Source organism: Pinus tabuliformis, chromosome 3_2 (genome assembly GCF_031772625.1).
Source record: "Pinus tabuliformis cultivar Carrire ecotype Pingquan chromosome 3_2, CPIR1, whole genome shotgun sequence".
In the NCBI taxonomy this organism is placed as follows: Eukaryota; Viridiplantae; Streptophyta; class Pinopsida; order Pinales; family Pinaceae; genus Pinus; species Pinus tabuliformis.
In genome coordinates this window covers 1,067,633,954-1,067,658,016 of record NC_142302.1, presented here as the reverse complement: position 1 = coordinate 1,067,658,016, position 24,063 = coordinate 1,067,633,954, and the positions used below count along the sequence as shown (strand labels likewise).

The following is a 24,063-nucleotide window of genomic DNA, read 5'->3' as shown; positions in this document are numbered from 1 at the left end:
GACCCCAGGAAAATAATTACCCAATTACTCCATTTTATGGGACAACACAGCTTGCAACTACAACTCTCATAGAGGACGTAATAAAATTAATAAAAATACAAAATTTTAAAAATTATTTTTATTAAAGAGAATAACTGTACTATAAAAATTAGTTTGTATCATTGAAATTTTGAGAAGTTTGAAATTACACTATATCTAATAAATTTAGACATATGTTATATAATTAAGATAGTTTAAAAAAAAATTCATTAAAAAAAAAATAAAATTAATGCAGTGGAATTTATGGCAGGATAGTTGAGAACCATATGTTATATAATTAAGGTAGTTTAAAAAAAAATTGCATTTTTGTAAACACAATTTTTTTAATGCGGTAGTTGAGAACCAAAAGGATCTGGATGAATTTTAAGAAAGGCATCAAAAAGCGGGAAACTTTGATAGGGAGGGAAGTTAAAATAGTATAACACAAGAAAATGCAAAAGCTTGACTGCAAAATGCAAAAGCATGGCTTTGGAACCATCTACAAAAATGAAAATGAGAATATATGAGTTGAAATGGAAAATGTAAAAGGAACAATTAAACGATCAAAATCAAATGCAACAATTTAATGCTAGACTTGAGAGAATGTGAGTGTTGATAAAATCCATGGGATTATAAGCCAAGGAAACCACTAACCCCTTATTGAAGCTAGCTATGACTTAGGTAGTCCTCTAGGGTTCTCGTCTCTTTGATCTCCAATTCAATGATCGACTATATTTGTGTGCGCTAAAAGGAAAGGGAAAAGCGTTACGCTATTCTAATACCCATCTCTCGCATGGCTTGAGGAAGGGAAAAACACATTAAATGAACCAATCAAACAGTTTGTCCATTATCAAATTAAAGGTAATCTTTGTGTACTTCAATGCCACAACCTCTCGCATTCCTCAAAACACGCTTTGACACCCATTTCCTGCAAAGCTCGAAGAAGGTTAGAACAAGCTCAAATAATTATCTCATCACTTAGTCCACTTTTGGATTGACATATAAATTTTTGTACACCCACGTCATAATCACTCCTTGGGTCATCCTCGGAACATTTTTTACTTTTTCGTAAAATGTGTAAGATCCATTGTAACTTCTAGGTTGACAATCAATGAGAATGTGCCTTCCTTGAGCAGAGACGATGTGAGGGTTCAGCTAATGTTAGATTTGGATTTGGATGCATCTTAGCTAAAATGGAAGAGGTTAAAATGGCTAAGTTCATGAATAGCCACTTAAAAAATGAAATAACAAACATAGTGACACACCAAACACAAATATCATTATATATTTTTATTAATTTTAAAATGGTTACATATATAGAAATATATCACCAACTGGATACGGTGTAGTTGGATCTCATTAACTAAAAATAACTAGTGAAACTCACAACAATTAACACCTTGTACCACACCTATAAGCATTAAGTCTAAGTCTCTCCCTTAATGTTTACATTACGAATATCAAAAATGACAAATTACAATACTGAAATTAAACATTGATGTTTATCTAATCTGGTCATCATAGCACTTTCACCCACTTTGGCAACTCACACACTACGCTCTTTCTCCACCACAACGTCAAGCTTAACACTTGACCCATTTAAGATAAAACCGCTTCTGATCATCATTGTCATATTTGTAAAATTAACAATATTGACACACTCGGCTCGTTGGGGTTTCTGCAAGAAAAACATTCAAGTAACTCAATCAATCTATGGACATGCATCCATTTGTTGAATACATGGTCTTTCAACGTATTCACTAGTTATTTAGGAAGATCATCTAGATATTAAATGTATTCAAAAGTCAATTGTACAATATGACCTCTTAAACGCACACACGAAATAACTTGTAAACTAATGTTTCTTTCTCCAGACGATGGCACCAATGTATAACATAGCATAAACATATTCAAATCAATGATGTTCTTACGTCACCATATGCAGCAAAACCCACCAATTTGAATTATGTTACTATGATCTATAATTTTGGCTCTTCATAATTCATTACAAATAAAAATACAAGAGTGAACTTTGCCCACCACTAAATAAATTTCAAACCCACACCCCATAATTATTTGCAATTGAAAGCTTCCAAAGTAAACAACAATATACAATGATCACAAAGCTACGAGCATGCACGTGGAATTTCGGTTTTTTATTCTTTTACTTCCCCGCGGCTTCTAAAGAAGAAAGACAATGCTCCCAGCATGAGAAAATATCCTAGCCCTTCATTTAGTGAAAAAATATGGTTGATTCAATGACCCTAAATCCAACTCTCTAGGGTTTCTTCTAGTCATTGGAACCATAAGGCTAAAGTCAATTTTACCACTCAAAACCCCCTTGAAACGAGATTGGAGATTCACATTATAATAATGAAATACAAAAAAGAAAAAAGTAACTACACCAACAAGGGTAAGCAATTAACCAAGTCATGATTGAGTCTTCTTGCGATTGACCAACAATTTCACCTGTATCCCCTACTAAACCCTCATCTAGATCATTTTGAAGGTATCGAGTTCGAATCTTGATGAAACCCCTTTCTACAATTTCGCTACAAATACCACTAACAAATTTTAAATAGATACAAAACATATAATTTCGATGGGGTATTTCATATTTCAGAAGTTGGGAATTCATAAACTCACAAATTTTATGGAAATTCTCCAATAACAAGATGAATACATTCCTTTGACAATGACTATGCAAATTTTTTTAGCAGCACATGTACAATACTTTGGACGGTGATTTTGTACTCCATATCCTTCTCACAATCACACAAAACAAAAATATCAAATTCAATACTCCAACAATCACTCATATGGAAAATAAACACTCTCTCATTCAACCCTATGTAAAAGGATTTAAGCGTGCAGAATCGGCATCATCATAATAGTTCCCTTGAGAGAATTGGGGCTAAACCTATTTTGATACCAACTCAAAAACGAGAGAGCAAGCATAGTTACACACAAAACACAATCTCACTATATTTGTATTGATTTAACAATGGTGATGCAGGAGCATCGAGACCTAGCCAACAATGTGATGGAGTGGTCACATGTTGTGGCTAATGCAAGTTTGGAGGAAGACTTGGTTGTTAAATTTGTATTAATTTCAAATAAATGTAAGTAGTTAAGAGTGGCCTAATTCTGAACAAAATTGGGAATAAAATGGCAAATGATCCTCCCTGTGTGGAGATCAAGCCAAGTAGTCTAGTTTGTTTAGATTAGGATAGGATTGAATTCTAAATGTATAATTTATTCCTCCAATTGTGGAGGAGATGGTTAACTTAGCATATATGTGTTCCTTTCTTTTATGAAAAGGTAGAAGCGAGATAGAGAGGGAGAGGACCGAGAGTATTGTAGCCTACAGGCAGCATAGGAGGGAAAGGCCATCAACTAGAGAAATCGGGCCAGAGAGGGAAGAGAACCCCAAATATAGTTTTGCATGTATGTATGTACACAACCAATTGGTTTAGAGTGTGGAACCAAGTGTGGAAGTAAGTAATTAAAAATAAAAATACAAGAGTGAACTTTGCCCACCACTAAATAAATTTCAAACCCACACCCCATAATTATTTGCAATTGAAAGCTTCCAAAGCAAACAACAATATACAATGATCGCAAAGCTACGAGCATGCACGTGGAATTTTGGTTTTTTATTCTTTTACTTCCCCACGGCTTCTAAAGAAGAAAGACAATGCTCCTAACATGAGAAAATATCCTAGGCCTTCATTTAGCAAAAAAATATGGTTGATTCAATGACCCTAAATCCAACTCTCTAGGGTTTCTTCCAGTCATAGGAACCATGAGGCTAAAGGCAATTTTACCACTCAAAACCCCCTTGAAATGGGATTGGAGATTCACATTATAATAATGAAATACAAAAAAGAAAAAAGTAACTACACCAACAAGGGTAAGCAATTAACCAAGTCATGATTGAGTCTTCTTGCGATTGACCAACAAGTTCACCTGTATCCCCTAGTAAACCGTCATCTAGATCATTTTGAAGGTATCGAGTTCGAATCTTGATGAAACCCCTTTCTACAATTTCGCTACAAATACCACTAACAAATTTTAAATAGATACAAAACATATAATTTCGATGGGGTATTTCATATTTCAGAAGTTGGGAATTCATAAACTCACAAATTTTATGGAAATTCTCCAATAACAAGACGAATACATTCCTTTGACAATGACTATGCAAATTTTTTTAGCAGCACATGTAAAATACTTTGGACGGTGATTTTGTACTCCAGATCCTTCTCACAATCGCACACAACAAAACTATCAAATTCAATACTTCAACAATCACTCATACGGATAATAAACACTCTCGCATTCTACCCTATGTAAAAGGATTTAAGCATGCAGAATTGGCATTATCATAATAGTTCTCTTGAGAGAATTGGGGCTAAACCTATTTTGATACCAACTCAAAAAAAAGAGAGCAAGCATAGTTACACATGAAACACAATCTCACTATATTCGTATTGATTTAACAATGGTGATGCAGGAGCATCTAGACCTAGCCAACAATGTGATGGAGTGGTCACATGTTGTGGCTAATGCAAGTTTGGAGGAAGACTTGATTGTTAAATTTGTATTAGTTTCAAACAAATGTAAGTAGTTAAGAGTGGCCTAATTCTGAACAAAATTGGGAATAAAATGGCAAATGATCCTCCCTGTGTAGAGATCAAGCCAAGTAGTCTAGCTTTTTTAGATTAGGATAGGATTAAATTCTAAATGTATAGTTTATTCCTCCAATTGTGGAGGAGATGGTTAACTTAGCATATATGTGTTCCTTTATTTCATGAAAAGGCAAAAGCGAGATAGAGAGGGAGAGGACCGAGAGTATTGTAGCCTACGGGTAGCATAGGAGGGAAAGGCCATTTACTAGAGAAATCGGGCTAGAGAGGGTAGAGAACCCCAAATATAGTTTTGTATGTATGTCTCTACACAGAAAATTGATTTAGAGTGTGGAACCAAGTAACTGAATGCATTTCTTTTACGGCAGAGGTCTTTGTTTGCATAATCTACCCTAAGGCGAGACTCTGTTATTGTTTATTGTGGAAAGATCAGTGTTGCATGCATAATTATATAAAAGGCCCGTGGAGGCCTCGAATGCTTGCTTCTTCTATATATGCGAATGATTTTGGCATTGGATTTGTGCTTTTATACTCTACTGTAGAAATCCCCATGGTTAAGGCAAACTTAGTGTAATTTGGGTCCGCAAGTGGAAAACCCATTTACATAGAGAAATAGCGCAAAACCACTAAGCGGATCGTTATAACAGACCTGAAATAATATAAATGTTACTTTTGAGTTATATCAGATCTGATACATAAATTGCGTCACATCGGAGGAAGCGAACCAGCTTGTGATCACCGAATTCTGATAGTGCAACCTACCGAGACCCGAAAAAGTATAGTGTCGATTGGATAGCCTATCGAGTTCGTAAAGGCCATCTCATCAGAGGGTTTTGAAGCGGGGGTTATATATTGTTAAGAACCATTATTATTGTCGATAGCGATTATGCTATCACATCGAAACTCCATTAAGGATAGTGCCAATAGTTATGGGCATTGAGACTGCGATCACCGATATTGCAATCTAATCTGAGCCGTTCGATCGGCCAGATCTAAATCTGTAGTGTTAACATATATAGCTGTGTAAAAGGGGTAGAAAAGCTTTGTTTCGGCCTTTTGAAGAGTATTTGGTCTTGAAAGGGAAAAAGGCATAGTTTAAGCTTTTTGAAACGCTTTCCACTCCCGATAGAGTAAAGTGCCTATGCTTTGTAGAGAAAGGGTGTAAAGCGGGGTGATTTGGGATTTTTAAGGCCAAAAGCATATAAAACACTTCTAATATGCATGCATGTGGGAATGGAGCTTTAAAGGGCCATTAAGCGAAATTAAGCCCCGATAAGGTATATTTGTGTGGCAGGCTTAGGGTTGCGTCATTTTTGGTATCTGAGCAGGAAAAAGGAAGAAAATTCCATGTGAAGGAACTAAAAACAGAGTTGTGTTAGATATTTATGCAGACGAGAGGAAGGATCAAATTCTAATCTAACAGAAGGAAGTCACACAGAGACGATGTATAGTAGAACTTGCAGATGCAAAAGATAGAGGAAATCCATTCAAACCACAGGTGGTAGCATAAGAAAGTGTGAAGACTGCAGCAATATAGAACAAGAGAAGCTATGAGAGAAGAACCAGATGTGTTCTTAAAAGCAGAGCAAGGAAATCACTTTGAAGTGGTAGTGAACCTGAAGAATCCAACAAGAGATTGGAAAAAGAGGATAGCTGAAGTTTTCTCAAGAGAGAGTGAGAGATTGCAGAAGCCTAGAAGGAGCAAAGGTGTTGCTCAGCAGGAGGTTCCAAATAGAGGACCGTGCTTACCAAAACACTGAGTGAGGAGAGCTTAGTGAGGTAAGATTGCAATAAGGAGGACTTGTTGTTGCAAAGGCTTGTTGCGGAGGAGTGAGGAGCTCATGGAAAGAGAGGCTAAGAAGATGACTACAGATAATCATAGCAGAGGTTCAGAAAGAATCCACAATAGAAGGAAAGATGCCAAAGCAAATGGCATGAGGATGAGTTAAGGAGAGTTTGACATAGAGAGAGCTGAGATAGATTTCTAGATTGGAATATTTATGGAGATGCTGCAAAGAAGTGATGAAGACCAAAAGCATGGTTGGACCATGAGGAAGAGAGTAGAGTGGCAGAGGCTACGAGAAAAGAGAAATCAGCAAGTGAAGTTAGAGATAGCAGAAGAATTGAGAAAGATTGAGTAGATATTAAGTGCTCAAGAGGAACCAGAGGAACTCAAAGAAGCAGAAGCAGGAATGGAAGTTTCCATTTGCAGACAAGAACAAGGTGAAATGTTGGGTGAAGAGGATAATGAGAGATCAACTGAAGATCTCATGGACTATTGGCATAGTTTAGAACAATTCGAAGATATGTTGACAAGGGAAGTAAATGAGGCAATGAAGCGTTGTGATTTTAATTCTCATAGTTTGTGTATGTTTGCAGGATATATAGAGGATGATGGATAGTCTGGTGAAACTGTCACAAATAGGAATGAAGCTCTTGAGGTGAAGTATGATGGAGAATCCCTTTTAGAGGAAGAAGGTGCTGATCTATTGCAGCAGAAGGAGTTCATAGATGAAATTTTGTTTGTTTTGAAACAATCAAATGAAGTTGATATGGACCAGAAGTCTAATGAAAATTCCATAGTGGTATTCCAAGAAGGTAAACAAATGAATTTTTTTAATAAAATTGATGAAAGAAGTTTGCAATATGATAGTGCAGAAGACATGATAACTCTAGAGGATTGCCAGGAAAAGAATGAAGCTAAGAATGGAAGTTGTGATGAACTACTCGAGAGATTTCACAAGGAAATAGAACTCTTGGAAAGACTGCTCAAGGAACCTGAAGGAGAAATGAAGCTTTTAGAACTTGATAGAGAAAAGGATATGATTACCATGCATGTTGTGGAAGACAACATTAATAAATATGATGCTGAAATCAGAGAAATTGAGCAGAGATTATTTGAAGGTGAGATGAAAGATCAGGAGCAACAGAGAAGTTATGTCCTCGGAGACATGAAGGAGACAAAAGTATTAATCCGGCAAGATGAAGATGGAAGGAACCAATAATTTGAAAGGGATGATCAGCTATATGAGAATGAATTTGAGGAAGGCATTAGATTGCATAAGTATAGCAACTGGCAGCAGAATGAAGAACAAGAGATTAGCCTGGCAGTATAAAGAAAGACAGACAAAGATCGAAGATACAGATGGAGAATGAAGAAAAGAGTCAAGTGGAAGCTATTGCAACAGAGGTGGAATGGCAAGCTGATGAACGAGTTCAGGGAACTTGAAAAAATTTGTATTGATTTGTTAAAGAAGGAAATACTCAGAGAAATGGAGTCACAGCAAGAAGGATCTGCTGAAATCCAAAAGATCTATGATGAAGGATTGGTGCTTGAAGCATCAAAAGAAAATGGAAGGTATTGTACTTTGAAAATTGAAGGGTGTTGTGTGTTTGCAAGTCATATAGACTTGAGGAAGGACAAGCAGTTATTATAAACTGTTATATTAACGGGTGGAGAGATGACTACTCACAGTCATATGCAGAATAAGGAGGAAAGTTACAGCCAAGTGAAAGAAGATGTCCAGTCAGGTGATATCCAAAGGATAAGTCAAAAGGAGGATGGGAAAAAAATTATTGAGACCAAAGGATACACTGAAGTAAGGTGACTGTTTAGTGTTATCATAAGTTAAGGGCACCACGTAGATATGATTTTTCAAAAGTTAAAGGAAGGTGATCCGGATTTAAACAGGAACGCAATAAAATACAGAGATAAACATAAAGACAAATATGCAGCGGAAATAATACTTCATTTCATTGATGTAAAATATTGAAATATGCTTACAAATAGAAATGGAAATAACCCAGCTAGGGCGATGGTAGCTTATCTCTGAAAAGAGATGTGTCAGCTACATGCCTCTGAACTGTTCTCCAAAAACTGTGTTACAATGAGGCTTTAGGGCCTATTTATAGTTGAGAAACAATGGAAAACCCTTCACATTCCAAAACCTAACCCTAGAAGATGAAACGCCAAATTGTGAGCCCCGTTTTTGGGTAAGTTGGTACATCAACTTCCCGAGGTCGCGAATTCGTCGTACTATCTCCATTTGACGCGCATGATAGCCCATTGGAAAGATCTCTCTGAGGACTACAACGAAAAAGACGTTTTTTAGATATAAAAATCGTTGGCGGTGGACTTCCCAAAAACGTCGTTTAGGGCCTCAAAACGGCTCCGCAAGTTTAGGACCCGAAAAACTGCTAAAAATAGTAAACTGTGCTATAATTAAGGAAACAGAAAAATTGAAAGAGACAGTTGTGGGGGTCCAAATGGGATAGGTGGGTGGCCACCAACATCCACTTGGATCATTCCTCCCCCCTTAGGAAGCAATGGTCCCCATTGTGTTGAGTTCCTCCCTGAGATGAGGAAGCTTCTGCTGAGATGGGTCTCTGGTGAGCTGTTCTGCAATATTTGATGTGTCCAGAAATGGTGGGGAGCATGGTCGGTGATTGTCCACATTGAACACTTGGTGCAAGCGAAGGAATGGAGGAATGTTGTGCTTCAAAGCATTATTTCCCATAGCCTTGTTACTGGTGTAAGGACCATGTCGAAGTGGTCTGAGTTTCTGATGGGTTCTGGTAAGGCGCTCCCTCTGCAAATGTAACCAAACTTTTTCGCCCACTTGAAACTTGTGTGGTACCCCTCCGAGTAAGGAGAAGTTGTTCCTATGTTCTGTCACGACTGTATCCCTCTGTTGCTGCTGGTGTGTGGAGGAATCCTTCGCGGGGGTCATGGATGTAGCAACGATCTTCCCCTTACTTTGGGAGTGAACCAGACAGAAAATAAATTTCCTAGTCTGTGAGATGAGCTTGTTGCTTTTCTTAGCAGTGATCAAAGAGGTGGCGGTAGGTGGGGCTACCTCCGGTATCCTGTATAATGAATTATCCAAAGAAATGATCACAGTGCAAGGGCTTGACTCATACACATCGTGTCGCCTCCACAAGTATGGCTGGCCTAATAGTACATCACAAACGTCCAGAGGTGTAACATCACACAATACCTCATCTGTGAAGGGCTTGATGCTATAGGGAAGGCGGCACTGCTGGCGAACTTTGAGATCTCGTCCTTCGTGAAGCCCATCGATACTGTATGACTGTGGGTGTGGTGTAGTTGGTAGGCCCCACTGCTTCATGACCTCTGCTGAAATGAGGTTCTTTTGGTTGCCACTATCGACAATGAATTGCAGCGGCGAACCCTTCACCCACATCTGTGCGTGGAAAAGACGTTCCCCCTCCTCCGGATCTTCAGGCTCATTTTTCTGGATCTTGGCAGTGGAAATAGTGGTGCTAGGATCCGCATCAATGATCTGCTTCCCTTTGTCATTCCCCTTGTCGGGTTCTGACTCAGACTCGGAACATGCATCTGATTCGAAAGCCTTCAACTCGGCCACTTGCGACTGCTTGGTCTAGCACTCACTTGTGTTATGAGTGGGACTCTTGTGGAACTCACACCACTTTCCTGTGTCCTTCTTCGGCTTCGTGGTGTTATTCTTTTCTTGCGGCTTCGACGGGTTGTCTTGGGTCACCCTGCCTTGGCTTTGTCCTTTGGGCTTTGGATTTGCAGATCCAAAGTCTCGCTTCTTCTGTTTGAACTTTTGCTCGATTTTGACAGCGTATCGGTATGTTGTGCCGAGTGAAGAGATGTTCAAGATATCCATCTCTTCCTGGATGTATCTGTGTAGGCAGCCGCGGTATTTGAGTACCAGATGTAGCTTAGAATCTTTGATACCCAATTGTGTGCGAAGGGTATGAAAAATGTTTGTGAACTCCGACACATCTTGGTCTCGTCCCTGGTGCAGTGTGGTCCATTTGATGTATTTGTCCTCATAGCTTTTGACAGGGTAGTACTGCACCTTGATGGCATCCCGGAAGTCATTCCAAGTGGGTGCGGCTGAAAACAGTGAGCCTGTACTTTCATCCTTTTGTTCACAGTAGGTTTCCCACCAGTCCTTGACGTGGGGGGCTGCTTTGAGTAGAGCGAAAACAATCTTTTCCCGAATTGAAAATTCATGAACAGAAAAATACCCATCGAGCAGATTTAACCATTTATCTACGGCATCTGCGTCTATTTGACCCTCGAAGATGGGGATTTCAAAATTAACTTGTACCTCAAATGGTGTGGCATTTCCAGAGTAGCTGTTGGAAGCCGATGCGTCGCCTCTAGGTAGCCGCTGAAGGATTTGGGCAAAGTTGTCCATCATCACGTTCCTTTGTCGCACAAGGGCTTCTTCGAGCAAGATTTTGATAGGATCTCCTGCCCCCTCGTTTTTCTTCTCATCCGCCATGGGAGGTCGTCGAGATTTGCGAGGCTGGTCTTGCAAAGGTTCGACCAGTTCCAGACCTAACTCCTTATATCCGGACCTCGTTAGGGACATGCAAAGAAAAACAGAGAAAAAACAGACCGCTCTGATACCACTGATCCGGATTTAAACAGGAACACAATAAAATACAGAGATAACCATAAAGACAAATATGCAGCGGAAATAATACTTCATTTCATTGATGTAAAATACTGAAATATGCTTACAAATAGAAATGGAAATAACCCAACTAGGGCGATGGTAGCTTATCTCTGAGAAGAGATGTGTCGGCTACATGCCTCTGAACTGTTCTCCAAAAACTGTGTTACAATGAGGCTCGAGGGCCTATTTATAGTTGAGAAACAATGGAAAACCCTTCACATTCCAAAACCTAACCCTAGAAGATGAAACGTCGAATTGTGGACCCAGTTTTTGGGTAAGTTGGTACATCAACTTCCTGGGGTCGCGAATTGGTCGTACTATCTCCGTTTGATGTGCATGATAGCCCGTTGGAAAGATCTCTCCAAGGACTATGACGGAAAAGACGATTTTTAGATAGAAAAATCACTGGCGGTGGATTTCCCAAACAACGTCGTTTAGGGCCTCAAAACGGCTCCGGAAGTTTAGGACCCGAAAAACTGCTAAAAATAGTAAACTATGCTATAATTAAGGAAACAGAAAAACTGAAAGAGACAGTTGTGGGGGTCCAAATAGGATAGGTGGGTGGCCACCAACATCCACCTGGATCAGAAGGAAACTCACATAATCATGTGATGAAAAGAGAAGAGCAGCTGTTAAACATAGTTGTGGTAAATTATGTAGATATTAAACAATCATTGAAGATCATTGACCTTGAAGGAAGCCAGAGTAAAGAACGGCTAAAGACAGATGATGCAGACAATGAAGATTGTGCGGAACTTTTGGGAGAAATTCCAATCGAGATGGCAGATTTGTGGTAAAATTCAAGTCTTTTGAAAAAGAGGCAAGGAAACCAAGGAATAAGTGATCAAATTGTACAACCAGAACTGAATAAGGATGAAGAAGTTGTCGTGAATGAAAAATATGGAAAATAAGTTGTCAGAAATATTGGCATAATGAGGAAGCAAGGTAAAGCATTTCTGGTTATTGAATTGATTAATTTTGATGAAGATTTATATGCAGGAACAAGGCAATGTGAAGTCAATCTGAACCAAGAAGTTAATTCTGAAGAACAGATCGAATTAATGAAGGGTGAGATTAAAATGTCTCAGAAATATGAAATGGTGTGGAATCTACAGTATGGGAGTGTTGAATTAGAAATGAGTTCAAGAGATGATAGTAACAGGATTACTATTATACTACAGGGGTTTACTGATGAAGAAGAAGTTGAATATGACATTTCAGGAGTAGACAAATATAATGCCATAATCCTTAAGAGTGCAAAAATGAAGTTACTAGAAGAAGAAATATTCCAAGTAGCTAAACAAGCAGGAAAAATTCTGAGATTTCAAGAAATTTGTGAAGTTACAGGTATGCTGAGAATTGAATTAAGAAGTAGTGAGGTCATTGCAGAGGATCAATGGAGAAAGAATTTATATATTTCAGAAATGTATATGGGAAAATATGGACGTAGAGATTATGATGTTCTTATTCAAGAACACAATCAGTTGCAGGAGGATATTATTCAACACGGGAGAAGTGAAGTGGACAAAGAATTGGATGAGTTGTGGAAACTCATAAAACAACATTCCAATAAAACAAGTAAAGGACAAAAGAAGAAAGGAAGATTGGCTGGAAGGAATGGTACAGGTGAAGGGAATGGAAAGCTGAGAATTAGAGTGAGCAAAACAGCAGTAAGATATATGAAAAGAACAAAATCAAATGGTGAAAGCATGACCGATGGGGCATTATAGCATAAAGGATGGAAACTTGAGGGACAAACAACAACAGCAGTAACCAAGGACAGACTACCAAACCAAGTATTGGATCTAGGAGGACACGGATCAGAAGTGCATGATCAGGAGATCGTGATTAATTTAAACCTTAGGAGTCTGATGCAAGAGCATCTAGACCTAACCAACAATGTCATGGAGTGGTCACATGTTGTGGCTAATGCAAGTTTGGAGGAAGACTTGGTTGTTAAATTTGTATTAATTTCAAATAAATGTAAGTAGTTAAGAGTGGCCTAATTCTGAACAGAATTGGGAATAAAATGGCAAATGATCCTCCCTGCGTGGAGATCCAGCCAAGTAGTCTAGTTTTTCTAGATTAGGATAGGATTAAATTATAAATGTATAATTTATTCCTCTAATTGTGGAGGAGATGGTCAATTTAGCATATATGTGTTCCTTTCTTTTCTGAAAAGTCAGAAGCGAGACAGAGAGGGAGAGGATCGAGAGTATTGTAGCCTACAGGCAGCATAGGAGGGAAAGGCCATTAACTAGAGAAATCGGGCCAGAGAGGGCAAAGAACCCCAAATATAGTTTTGTATATATATCTGTACATAGAGAATTGACTTAGAGTGTGGAACCAAGTGATTGAATACATTTCTTTTAAGGCAGAGGTCTTTGTTTGTATAATCTGGCCTAATGCGAGACTCTGTTATTGTTTATTGTGGAAAGGTCAGTGTTGCATGCATAATTATATAATCGGCCCGTGGAGGCCTCGAATTCTTGCTCCTTCTCTATATGCGAATGATTTTGGCATTGACTCTGTGTTTTTATACTCTACGGTAGAAATCCCCATAATTAAGGCAAACTTAGTGTAATTTGGGTCTGCAAGCGGAAAACCCATTTACACAGAGAAACAGTGCAAAACTACTCAGCAGATCATTATAAGAGACTTGAAATAATATAAATGTTACTTTTGAGTTATATCGGATCCAATACATAAATTGCGTCGCATCGGAGGAAGGGAACTGGCTTGTGATCGCTGAATTCTGATAGCGCAACCTACCCAGACCCGAAACAATATAGTGTTGATTGGATAGCCTATCGGGTATGTAAAGGCCATTGCATCGAAGGGTTTTGAAGTAGGGGTTATATATTGTTAAGCGCCATTATTATTGCCGATAGCAATTATGCTATCGCATCGGAACTCCGCCAAGGATAGCGCTAATAGTTGTGGGCATTGAGACTGCGATCGCCGATATTGCGATCTAATCTAAGCCGTCCGACCAGCCAGATCTATATCTGTGGCATTAACACAAATAGCTGTGTTAAAGGCGTGTAAAAGCTTTGTTTTAGCCTTTTGAAGAGTATTTGGTCCTGAAAGGGAAAAAGGCATAGTTTAAGCCTTTTCGAAGGCTTTCCACTCCCGATAGAGTAAAGGGCCTATATTTTGTAGAGAAAGGGTGTAAAGCGGGGTGATTTGGGATTTTTAAGGCCAAAAGCATATAAAAATCTTCTGATATGCATGCATGAGGGCATGGAGCTTTAAAGGGCCATTAAGGGGAAATTAAGCCCCGATAATGTATATTTGTGTGGCAGCCTTAGGGTTGCATCAAATGGTTACATATATAGGAGTAGATTACACACTAGATCAAATAGAAGTGGACTTGATAAACTAATAATTGCCAACCTAGAAATTCACAAAACAATAACACACCTATAACCATTAATTCTAATTCAACCAAATAGTGAAAAATTGGAGAAAAATTGAATCTATTATAATTTAAATTTTCAAAAAAAGAAAATCAAAGACATAAATATTTATAAATTCAATATACGTTTTTTGTCCATATATACCACAACTAATATTGCTGATATATATATAATTTGGACATCCAATTTCAAACACACTACCAACAATATTTGGTATAAAATGTATTATTTTAATCTATTTTTATTAAAAAATTGTATAAATAAGTATTAGATTTTGCCTAAAAAAATTAAAAATATGTTTTCTTTTTAAATTAATAAAAAAAAATTGCTAAAATAAAAACTAATTTTTATAAATTGATAGTGGTAAATTAAAAAAATAGATTATAATAACATAGTTTATAATTTTTATAAATTGTTGTTGATAAATTAGAAAAAGAAATTATGGTAACATAGTTTATAACATTGGACCCATCCATAAGAAAAAAAGGCACAAAATCAACCTTCATACTTTATATAATGAGCTTGAAATACTTTTCTAACCTAAAAACAAAAATTTCAAAAATCCCATTTAAAAAAATCACAAACAGACCTTGATACTATATATATAATAAGTTTGAAATACTTTTCTAACCTAAAAACAAAAATTTTAAAAATCCCATAATTTATTTTTATGATTTTTTTATTGAATTTTCCATTTTATTTTTATTATGAATTATTCATTATCTATTTTCCCAAGATTTTATAAGAATGTTAACCATGTTCGGCCTGGAGTATGCCGTAAAACTGCTTCTGCTTGGCTAAGAGCTCGTCTTCCTCGGACGTAAGGAAACAGGTTAACGGCCCAAGACCCAGAGGCATCTGGCAGGAGTGAAAGCCTGCTCCCTTACGGACCACCAGCGGGTTATTACAGGTGGCGTGGTTTTCCTTGATAACGGTGATGAGTCAAACCGACATTCGCGGATAGCAGCCAGAGATGGCTGTCCTCACTGTTGGTTTGACACCTGAGTTTGATAGGTTTTGCCACCTTCGGAAAAAAAAAAAAAAGAAAAAAAGAAAAAGAATGTTAACCATGTAATTAATGTTATTGCAAGAGACATTAACTACCATCATCTAATAAAATCATAAATTATAATATTATTTATTATAAATTAAATTATTCTTTAAATAATATTTATATTATTAAAATAATTATTGAGATTGTTCGTCACATATCTTAAATGGATTCAGATCATTAAAAGAGAAAATATCATCACAGCATTATGGTTCATTTTTTTGTGGTTTGCCTGACCACCATCTATCATATCTTGCTTGACTAACAATTCATTTCAAAGATTAAAATTTCCCAATCCAACTTGTTTGGGAGGCCGTGTTTAATACTGTGACACTTTAAGAATGAAGGAGGATGTTTATTTATGCAGCATCCTCTATAGATTTATATCATTGCATTTTGCATACAAAGAATTAAGGAGAATTGAGTTGCGGTCAATTTGGAGAAAAGTTGTGCAAAAAATTAAGCAGAATTGAGTTGCGGTCAATTTGGAGAAAAGTTGACAGAGTATGCAGGACTTTGATCAGGGTTGAAGAGCCCAAAGTGACGCTCTATCTCGTCCCCAGTTTTCTGGTCTTCGTTGAAAAGAGCGAAGATATAGGTCTCGATGCTCGTACCCGGCCTCTTGGGTGTCCCTGCATTCGATAAAACATGTTGGATGAGATTGTTGTTATAAGCCTGAGCATTCTCAGTTGTGGCCGCATCCGCGCCAGCAGAAGGCCATCCGCTTTCAGTAACAATGAGCGGGATGTTGGAATATCCCAAGGCTTCCATTGCGGAGAAAATAGAATCCACCATGGCATCGAACAAGTTGCTGTAGCTGTGAACTCCGTCCGTCACCGCTGTAGCCGTGGGCTGAAAGAGAGCGTAGTCCAGATGAATGCCGTTGCCGCCGGCGTAACTGAAATATGGATACACATTGGCCATGAACGGAGCCCCGTTATCTGACAGAAATTTGAGTATAGAGCTCATGGTATCTTTCACATCGTCACTGAATGCTCCCTGTGAAGGCGGGTAACTGTTGCCTATTACATTGAAGGCATGGGGGGTAGATACCTTGATGTTCTGCAGATTGGCGTTCTGGATCGCGGTTTGAATGTTGTTCATGGCAGGAACAAGATACGATACGTACTGCGAGCTAGGCAAAACCTCGTTGCCCACCGCAATATATTTGATACTGGTGCTGGAATAGGGGACAATATTGTCATTAACCCAAGCATTTGCTGAGTCCTGACTGGAGGAGATGGCCTGCAAATCGTTGTTACTGACTCCTACAATTACATCGATCCCAGAATTTGCAAAAGCATTCAATGCACCACTGTCTGGACCGAAAAGCTTCATTTTCCCGATGTTGTGGCCGTTCAGCAAAGTTACCACCTGGTCTGCAGGTGGCAGATTGTCTCCGAGCATTCCGTAGTTCACTCCTATTTTATCACCATCTGCACAACCAATTGAAGAAAAATAATCAGTTTAATACAACTCAATCGATGTTAAGTCTTGAATAACAATTGCCTTTCAAAAATTAAAGAATAGCTGGGTAATGCTAATTTACCAGTGACGATTGCACAAAAGAAGACGGCAATCAACCCTATCAAGATTCTCTTCATCTGTTCATTAGACGCTGCCATATTTCTCAGAGGAAATGTGAGACCTGAGAAACTCTCCCGGGAGGACATCCATTTATAGGAAGCTCGACTGCTGTCCACAGCCATTGTACACAAAATTCGATACCGTGCCGTGTGGGATGGGTTGCAGCCTACGACCATTGACTGTTTCATCGTGGTAGTCTCCGAGGTGGTAGGGTTGCAGCCTACCACCATTGAATGTTTCACTAATTACGTGAACGAACGAGAGCCGCCGGCACCCTTAGTCTTCGCCAGTGCAAAGAATTCCAATCTACGACTTTCAAGGTTTAGCAAGAACCAGCGTAGTCTGCAAGAATCGCATAGTTTATTCGCAAGAACCAGCGTAGTCTGCAAGAATCGCATAGTTATTCGCAAGAGTTGTTATTGGCCTGCAGCGCGATCATAGTTAATATTTATATGCGCGCGTCAATCGATTCGAGGAAAGTCAATGGTTTAATGAGCATGGGCATATTTTTAAGAGTTAGGCGGTACAAGAGTTTTTTTTAAAAGAGAGATTAAGGATTTTATATTCATGCCTCGCAATTATAATGGGCTTAAAGTATTCTAAAGGTTTTGTTCAATTGTTTTTAGCCAAGGCCTAGTATATTGTAATCCGTTTATCAAACTAATTTTTGAGTTTAATTTTGTTGCTATTAATAATTTTTTTTCTCATAATATTCGTTAATTATAAAAATAAGTTTTAATTTTTATAAAAAATATATTCTAATTTTATCATTGCTTAAATTTTTGATAGGTTATTTTATAGAGTTTAAAATTTATTCGTCAGAAATAAAAGATTAATTTGAAAATTAAAATTAAAAAAAGAAGAAACTCATTTAAAAAAAAACTCACAGTAACTTCTGTGGAAAATATTAATAATCAAAACATGCACGCATTTCAGGATCTGGTACTTCTGTACTTTATCACGATTCAATTGGTTTCATTTCAAGATATTTAAATAAACGTCGGGTGGATTTTCAAATCCTCACAAATTGTCAAATTGATGATATTTTTGAAATTTTCATACTTTTCATTTGAAATTCTAATCAAATTTTTAAGCATCATACTTCCACTTATTTGAAAACTGGATCAAATATACAGCCCGTGCTAAAAATCAAATATACAGCAAGTGCAAAAAATTAGAGATCACATAGTAAAATTACTAATACAACTCCATCAAAGATGCGCTGCACAATTGAGTGAAATTCATAAAGAACTCACTCTAAAGATTGTTGTAGTAAATGTAAATTTGAAGAAATTTCTGCTAATTGGAGAATTATGTTTCGTAAATAGACCACACTACGTACTTGCTATACATAGATCTACTGCACTACTTAGATTATAAATTGGTTCGATATGCTATCTAAAAGTGAAATTGCAGAAAAAAAAAAGACCGGTGCGTGACTGTTGTTCCTTGAATTCTGGAGTGCTTTATATCCTGCCGCTGTGGTATATGTTCCAGTCGTTCCCCAAGCCTAGCTGTCTCTTATATGTCGTTGTTCAGGAGAGGATCCTTCCAACAATTCGATGAGGAGATTTTTTTGTGGTATTAGCCAATCAGGGATACCATTGAGATCCCAGCCGGCCCATTCACCTCTGCTGTCCCAATTCGAAATATCATAGAGTCTGGTTTTGCCTGCGCGCAACAGCCACTCTCTGATATCATCCATATCTTCATTTCCTTCCAATGGGTCATTCCCCATTATTCTATCGTGCCACATATTGATTCGTTTGCCATTTCCAGGCACTCTGTACAGGAATTGATTAAAGAATTTGTTGCTTTTGCAACAAAACTTCGATACCTGCGTGCTGTTGGCAGAGGAATCGAATTGCATGCTTCTGTATGTAGAATTTGGGACGTATTTCGACATCAACGTGATGCTGGTCGGATGATTGGGTTCATGGACCATTTTCCAGAGTAGTTTCCCACCCATAGCCAGATTTACGAGGGAGGGATCTTGGATTTGAAGGCCCCCCTCTGCTATCGGTCATCTGACCAGTTCCCAACTTACTAAGTGCATCTTGTTTTCATTCCCTCTCCCGCCTTGCCATAAGAAATCCCTTAACAGTTTTGAGATCTGCTCCGTGACATTCCTGGGGGCCAGCAAGAAGGCGGCTTGATAGATTGGGAGCGCAGATAGTTGTGTCTTAATTAGAATAGTTTTTCCTCCTTTGGTTAGCCAATAGCCTCCCATCGCTTCTATCTTTGATTTAATTTTACATATTATTTCTGTCCAGAGCGATCTCCTGTTGGCACCGTTGGTAATTGGAAGGCCGAGATATTTAATTCGATCCCAATTGGCATGACCTCTAAATCCTAGGACTGCCGCGATGCTGTTGATCTCTTGTTGACCTGTGTTCCAACTATAAATTTCACTCTTTCTCTCGTTGATGAGAGCACCTGTGACCCTGCAATAGCTTTTCAAGACTGAATCGAAGCCTTTGGCAATTCTGGGGGACGCACCTCCGAGGAGAAGTGAGTCATCTGCAAAGAGAGAATGGTTTAGGGGTACTGCATCTGAGGAGGATTTGAGACCAGGGAGAGTGCCAAGAATTCTTTCAGCTGTGAGTTTTCTACTAAGGGTATCTGCCATTAAAATGTACAGGAAAGGGGAGAGGGGGTATCCCTACTTGATGCCTCTCCGGGCTTGGAAGAAATCGGAGGGGCGGCCATTGACCACGGGGGCGATCCAACGGTTATTTATGCAAGCATTAATAAGCTGAACAAAATGAGGCGAGAAACCAAAGGTGAGGAGTACCTTAATGAGAAAAGAGCGATTGACTCTATCAAACGCATTTGCCATGTCTAATTTAATCAACATACCTTTCTCATTTCACTTCATGCTGGTGTGGATTGTCTCCTGGACTTGGATGACATTGTCGAGAATGTGTCTGCCCTCCACGAAGCCGCCTTGCGGACTAGAGATCAGCTTCTTGAGCAAGGGCTTGATCCTGCTTGCTAACAATTTTGCCAGAATTTTATAGGATGCATTACAAAGTGATATGGGTCTGAATCTGGAGAATGTTTCTGGATTAGATTCTTTGGGGATTAATGCTAGATACGTAGAGTTGGTTCCTCCACCAATCTTAGCTTTTCTCATGAACCCCTTTATCATTTTTTAGAGATCTCTTTTGATGATGTTCCAGCAGACTTTATAGAAGTGTATCGTCAATCCGTCTGGGCCCGGTGCCTTATCTGATTCCATGGACCATATAATTTTTATAATTTCCTCCTCTGTTACTTCTCTGGTGAGGGCAACATTTTCTTTTGGACTGATTAGATAAGGGATATTGGAGAGGAATTCTGTTATTTCCCCCTCAGGAACCTATGCTCCATCACTATAAAGACTTTTAAAATGGCTGTCTGCAGCAGCTTTGACTTGGGTAAAGCCTTTGCTGACTTGGCCCTCCGTTGTCATTATTTCATAGATGTGATTCCTGTTCAGCTGGGCTCTATATTGTCTGTGGAAGAAGGAGGTGTTCCGATCGCCTGCCTTTAACCACAAACTCCTGGATTTGATTCGCCAGTATTCTTCTTCTTTTCTGAATGATCGATATGTAGCAGATTGAGCCTTAATTTCTTGTTCCAGGAGTTCAGCTGTGATCTCTTTGCTCTCCATTTCCGTTTGTAAAGTCTCCAATGTGCATACTGCCTCTTTCCTTATGCTGGTTGGAGTAGGGACTCGTTTCCTTATCCACTACTTCAGCGCTTGTTTTGTGGCTTTCAGTTTTTCTTCCCAAACAAAGCTTGGGGACCCTGAGAATGCCTTGGCCCACGCTTCTTTAACAGTTTCAAAAAAACCTTCTCTCTCAATCCATAAAGCGCTGAAGCGGAATGGTAGAGGGCCTAGATCTTCTTTGTCTTCAAGGAGCAGCTGGATCGGCTTGTGGTCAGAGGCTAACTTGGGTACAATTTTTGTTTTGATTATCTTTTTATCCATAATCAGGGAACCTTGTACCAAAAATCGATCCAATCGAGCTGAGATATGCTCTGGCCCAGATCTGTTGTTGGACCGGGTATATAGGCCGCGAATGGGCATGAAGTCTAATAGATCCCATTGCTGCGCTAGCTCTTCCACAAAGGCCAGCATAGGGTCTCCGTTGTTGGAGCCGCCCCTTTTCTCTTTTGATTTCAGTGCTATATTGAGATCACCTGCTAGAATTATGTTGCTTGGGGTATGCTGGTCTAAAAATCGTGAGAGAGTCATTCATAAATATTTAATAATAACTTTTAAAATGAGTTTTTTTTAAATATTTTAATAAAGTCTTTAATGGCTAACCATATGTGGCCCACGATACATGGACCTGTATATTACAGGCTGATTTAACAACCATCTAAAGAGTTTAATAAAGCAATTTAGTAGTTGATTGGTATATTTAAACTTTTATTAATTTTGTTACTAATTTGTGAAGGAAGCATGTGTAGATTGCTGAGTAGAATTATTTATCTCTAGAAGTATTTCCGGACCCCTCTCTAAATGCATCAGAGGGGTTTAAATACTAAAACTATAAAACTAAAAATAGATTATTACAAAAATAGTTGGGGAGGTTTAAACAACCTGCCTCAATTTATGCAAAAATAAAATAAAAATTAAAGTAAACAGGGTGACTAACTATGTTGTATTCAATCCTTTAGATCGCAAATATCCACCATATGCTTCAGCTGTGTAGGCTAGCCGACTTCAGATTTCAACTGTCCATCGAGTACAACATTAGTCAGTGTTGGCGCCATCTTCTCGGAAGAAGTGGTTAAGCATCGCATGGTCATCCATTGGCTGTGAGGCTTGACCAAATGTTGTCAGTATGCCTCCTAGTCTAGCCTAGTTATTTGCCTTATCACTTTCGCTTTTTCTTCCACTGTCTGTTCCATTGTTGTTTAAGTTGTTTCGCATCTGGAAAGAACCCTGGAATGGACCCTTCCACTAGATTGGCACCGTGAAAATTCTCATTGATATTTTCTATGATAACGTTTGATGTTTCCGCTGCATCTGTTGTTTCCATTTCTTCTTCTTTAAGCTGAAAATCCTAGCTTGCAAGCATAATTTCCTTATGTGATTCTTCTAGTTTGGGCAAGTCAACTTTTCTCCCCTCCTCTATATTTTTCCAGGCGATGAAATCAGAGACGTTTTTAAAGATCTCATCATATTCAAGTCACATTTCTACGACTTGACTTGTCAGTTTATTACCCGTTTTTCAATAAGATTTCCAGTGTGAAATCTTCTGACACAATAATTATTTCTAATGCGTCAAATGGGAATTAAGTCCAAGTGCTTTGGTAACAAATCGATCAATTTTCTGATCATCTTTATGTAGATAAGTTATTTCCTGCACCTCTGCTTCCTTCTCGGCTAAGCCGATTTGATGTTCTATTTGCATCTGTTCAAATCCTGTTGAAGCTTGGCCAACTGTATCTCTACCTACTAGTCGGATTTGACTTGCTATAATTGTTCCTCTAGCGACGTTATTTTATTTTCCTTTTCTATAAGAAACATTTGGACTTATGCTGCTTTCTCTATGGTCGATGTAGCATAAGCACCTGCAAACTGCGAGAGTTTAGTTAGGTTGGCAGATGGATCAATGGGTGAGTCCTTCCGTAGGAAATCCATTAGTTCATTTTCGAGGGTAGTAACAGCTATAAAGTCCAATTTATTTTCTTTCTTTGTCTTTTCACCATGGCCTTATGATGTGGGCTATAGAATACATCCAGAGCGGGTATTTCTTCAATTCTCAAAATTATTTTGGAGGTGGGGGTAACAGGGATATGTTCTACTTCTGGTTCATTTGCAATTTCCTCCAATGTAATTTCCAAAGCTATTTTCTGTTGTGAAGTTTGCAACTCTGGCACCTGTTCCTCTATATTGAGACTTTTATTAAAATTATCCCACTCTGCCTCTCAGTAAATTATCGTGGGTTTTTGGTTGTGCAGAGGTAGTAGGCATTTCGACCTTCTTTCTAGCTGAAGCTTCTTTAGCTATATTTTGTGTAGATTGGGCCATATCCTCGATGCTTCTACTTTTTCCATTTTGTGATGATTGTTGTGATTCCCCGATAGATTTTTCTTGAGACTCTGCCTCAAAATTAGATTTGGAATTTTCTTTGGAGTCACCTTCTATAGTCACACTGGGAGTCGACTCCCTTGTTGGTTCAGTTAATAATTGGTCGAATGGGACCATTGCCAGCCTTCTTTCTCTATAACTGTAAAATTTTTCCAGATCTTCTTGGTCAAAACATAGTTGTGCCATATGCTTCACCTCTACAAAGGTGCTTTTCCGCAAAAAGATATCATCAAAAACATCATCCTCATTAGTGAATACTTTTATTTTCACCAAAGCAGTGAAATTCTTGACAATGCCAAATGAGTCATACTGTTGTCTAGGGAATTTGGGTAATTGTAGAGATAGCATGTTCTCTTCTTCTTTGAATGTGTGTCCCAAGTCGTGTAGTGCAAGTGCTCCGCACTGTACATGGAATGCAAGTCAAATGGCCTTCTTCGATTCTTTCAGTGTATGGCTCATTCCTCCGTCACTAACTATCTTGTAGGCTATCTCCCTAGCCATCAATCTATCTGGAACATAGTATGGGAGGATGTGGGGGGAAGTGAGGCTGCCAAAAACTCTGATGTATGTAAATGTTTCCTCCCCAAACCATTTGGCCACTGGGAGGATGTCAATTTCAACTTCTTCGGAAAACCTGGGGGTGTCTCAATTATAAAGCTGCTTGTGAATAGGGAGCATAAGTCCATGGAAAATATTGAAAAAACGTGGATGAAAATTGGATTCCCACATGACCTTGTGGTACACATGAATGGGAAGTGGATTTCGAACAGTCCATTTCTGTCCCATAATG

The 24,063-nt window shown here is 38.5% G+C and overlaps 2 protein-coding genes across 2 annotated transcripts; both read right to left on the bottom strand.

Annotated features, from left to right (window-relative positions):
* Positions 1 to 16,075: 16,075 nt before the first annotated feature.
* LOC149184347 (glucan endo-1,3-beta-glucosidase-like) lies at positions 16,076 to 17,220 on the bottom strand. Its single transcript, XM_089418908.1, has 2 exons — positions 17,145 to 17,220; positions 16,076 to 17,031 (listed from the first exon to the last, which is right to left on the bottom strand). The coding sequence occupies exons 1-2, from the start codon at positions 17,218 to 17,220 to the stop codon at positions 16,076 to 16,078; spliced, it is 1,032 nt and encodes a 343-aa protein (XP_089275034.1).
* A 1,985-nt stretch (positions 17,221 to 19,205) lies between these two features.
* LOC149184346 (uncharacterized) lies at positions 19,206 to 19,811 on the bottom strand. Its single transcript, XM_089415308.1, has one exon. It carries the CDS (start codon positions 19,809 to 19,811, stop codon positions 19,206 to 19,208), a length of 606 nt encoding a protein of 201 aa, XP_089271434.1.
* Positions 19,812 to 24,063: the final 4,252 nt, after the last annotated feature.

What these genes read in the sequence shown, in the direction of transcription:
- LOC149184347 (XM_089418908.1), bottom strand. Translation starts at nt 17,220, where the DNA reads ATGGCAGCGTCTAATGAACAGATGAAGAGAATCTTGATAGGGTTGATT. An exon ending in CTTTTGTGCAATCGTCACTG is followed by an intron (nt 17,032 to 17,144) that starts GTAAATTAGCAT and finishes TTGGTTGTGCAG; the next exon opens with ATGGTGATAAAATAGGAGTG.
- LOC149184346 (XM_089415308.1), bottom strand. Translation starts at nt 19,811, where the DNA reads ATGGCAGATACCCTTAGTAGAAAACTCACAGCTGAAAGAATTCTTGGC.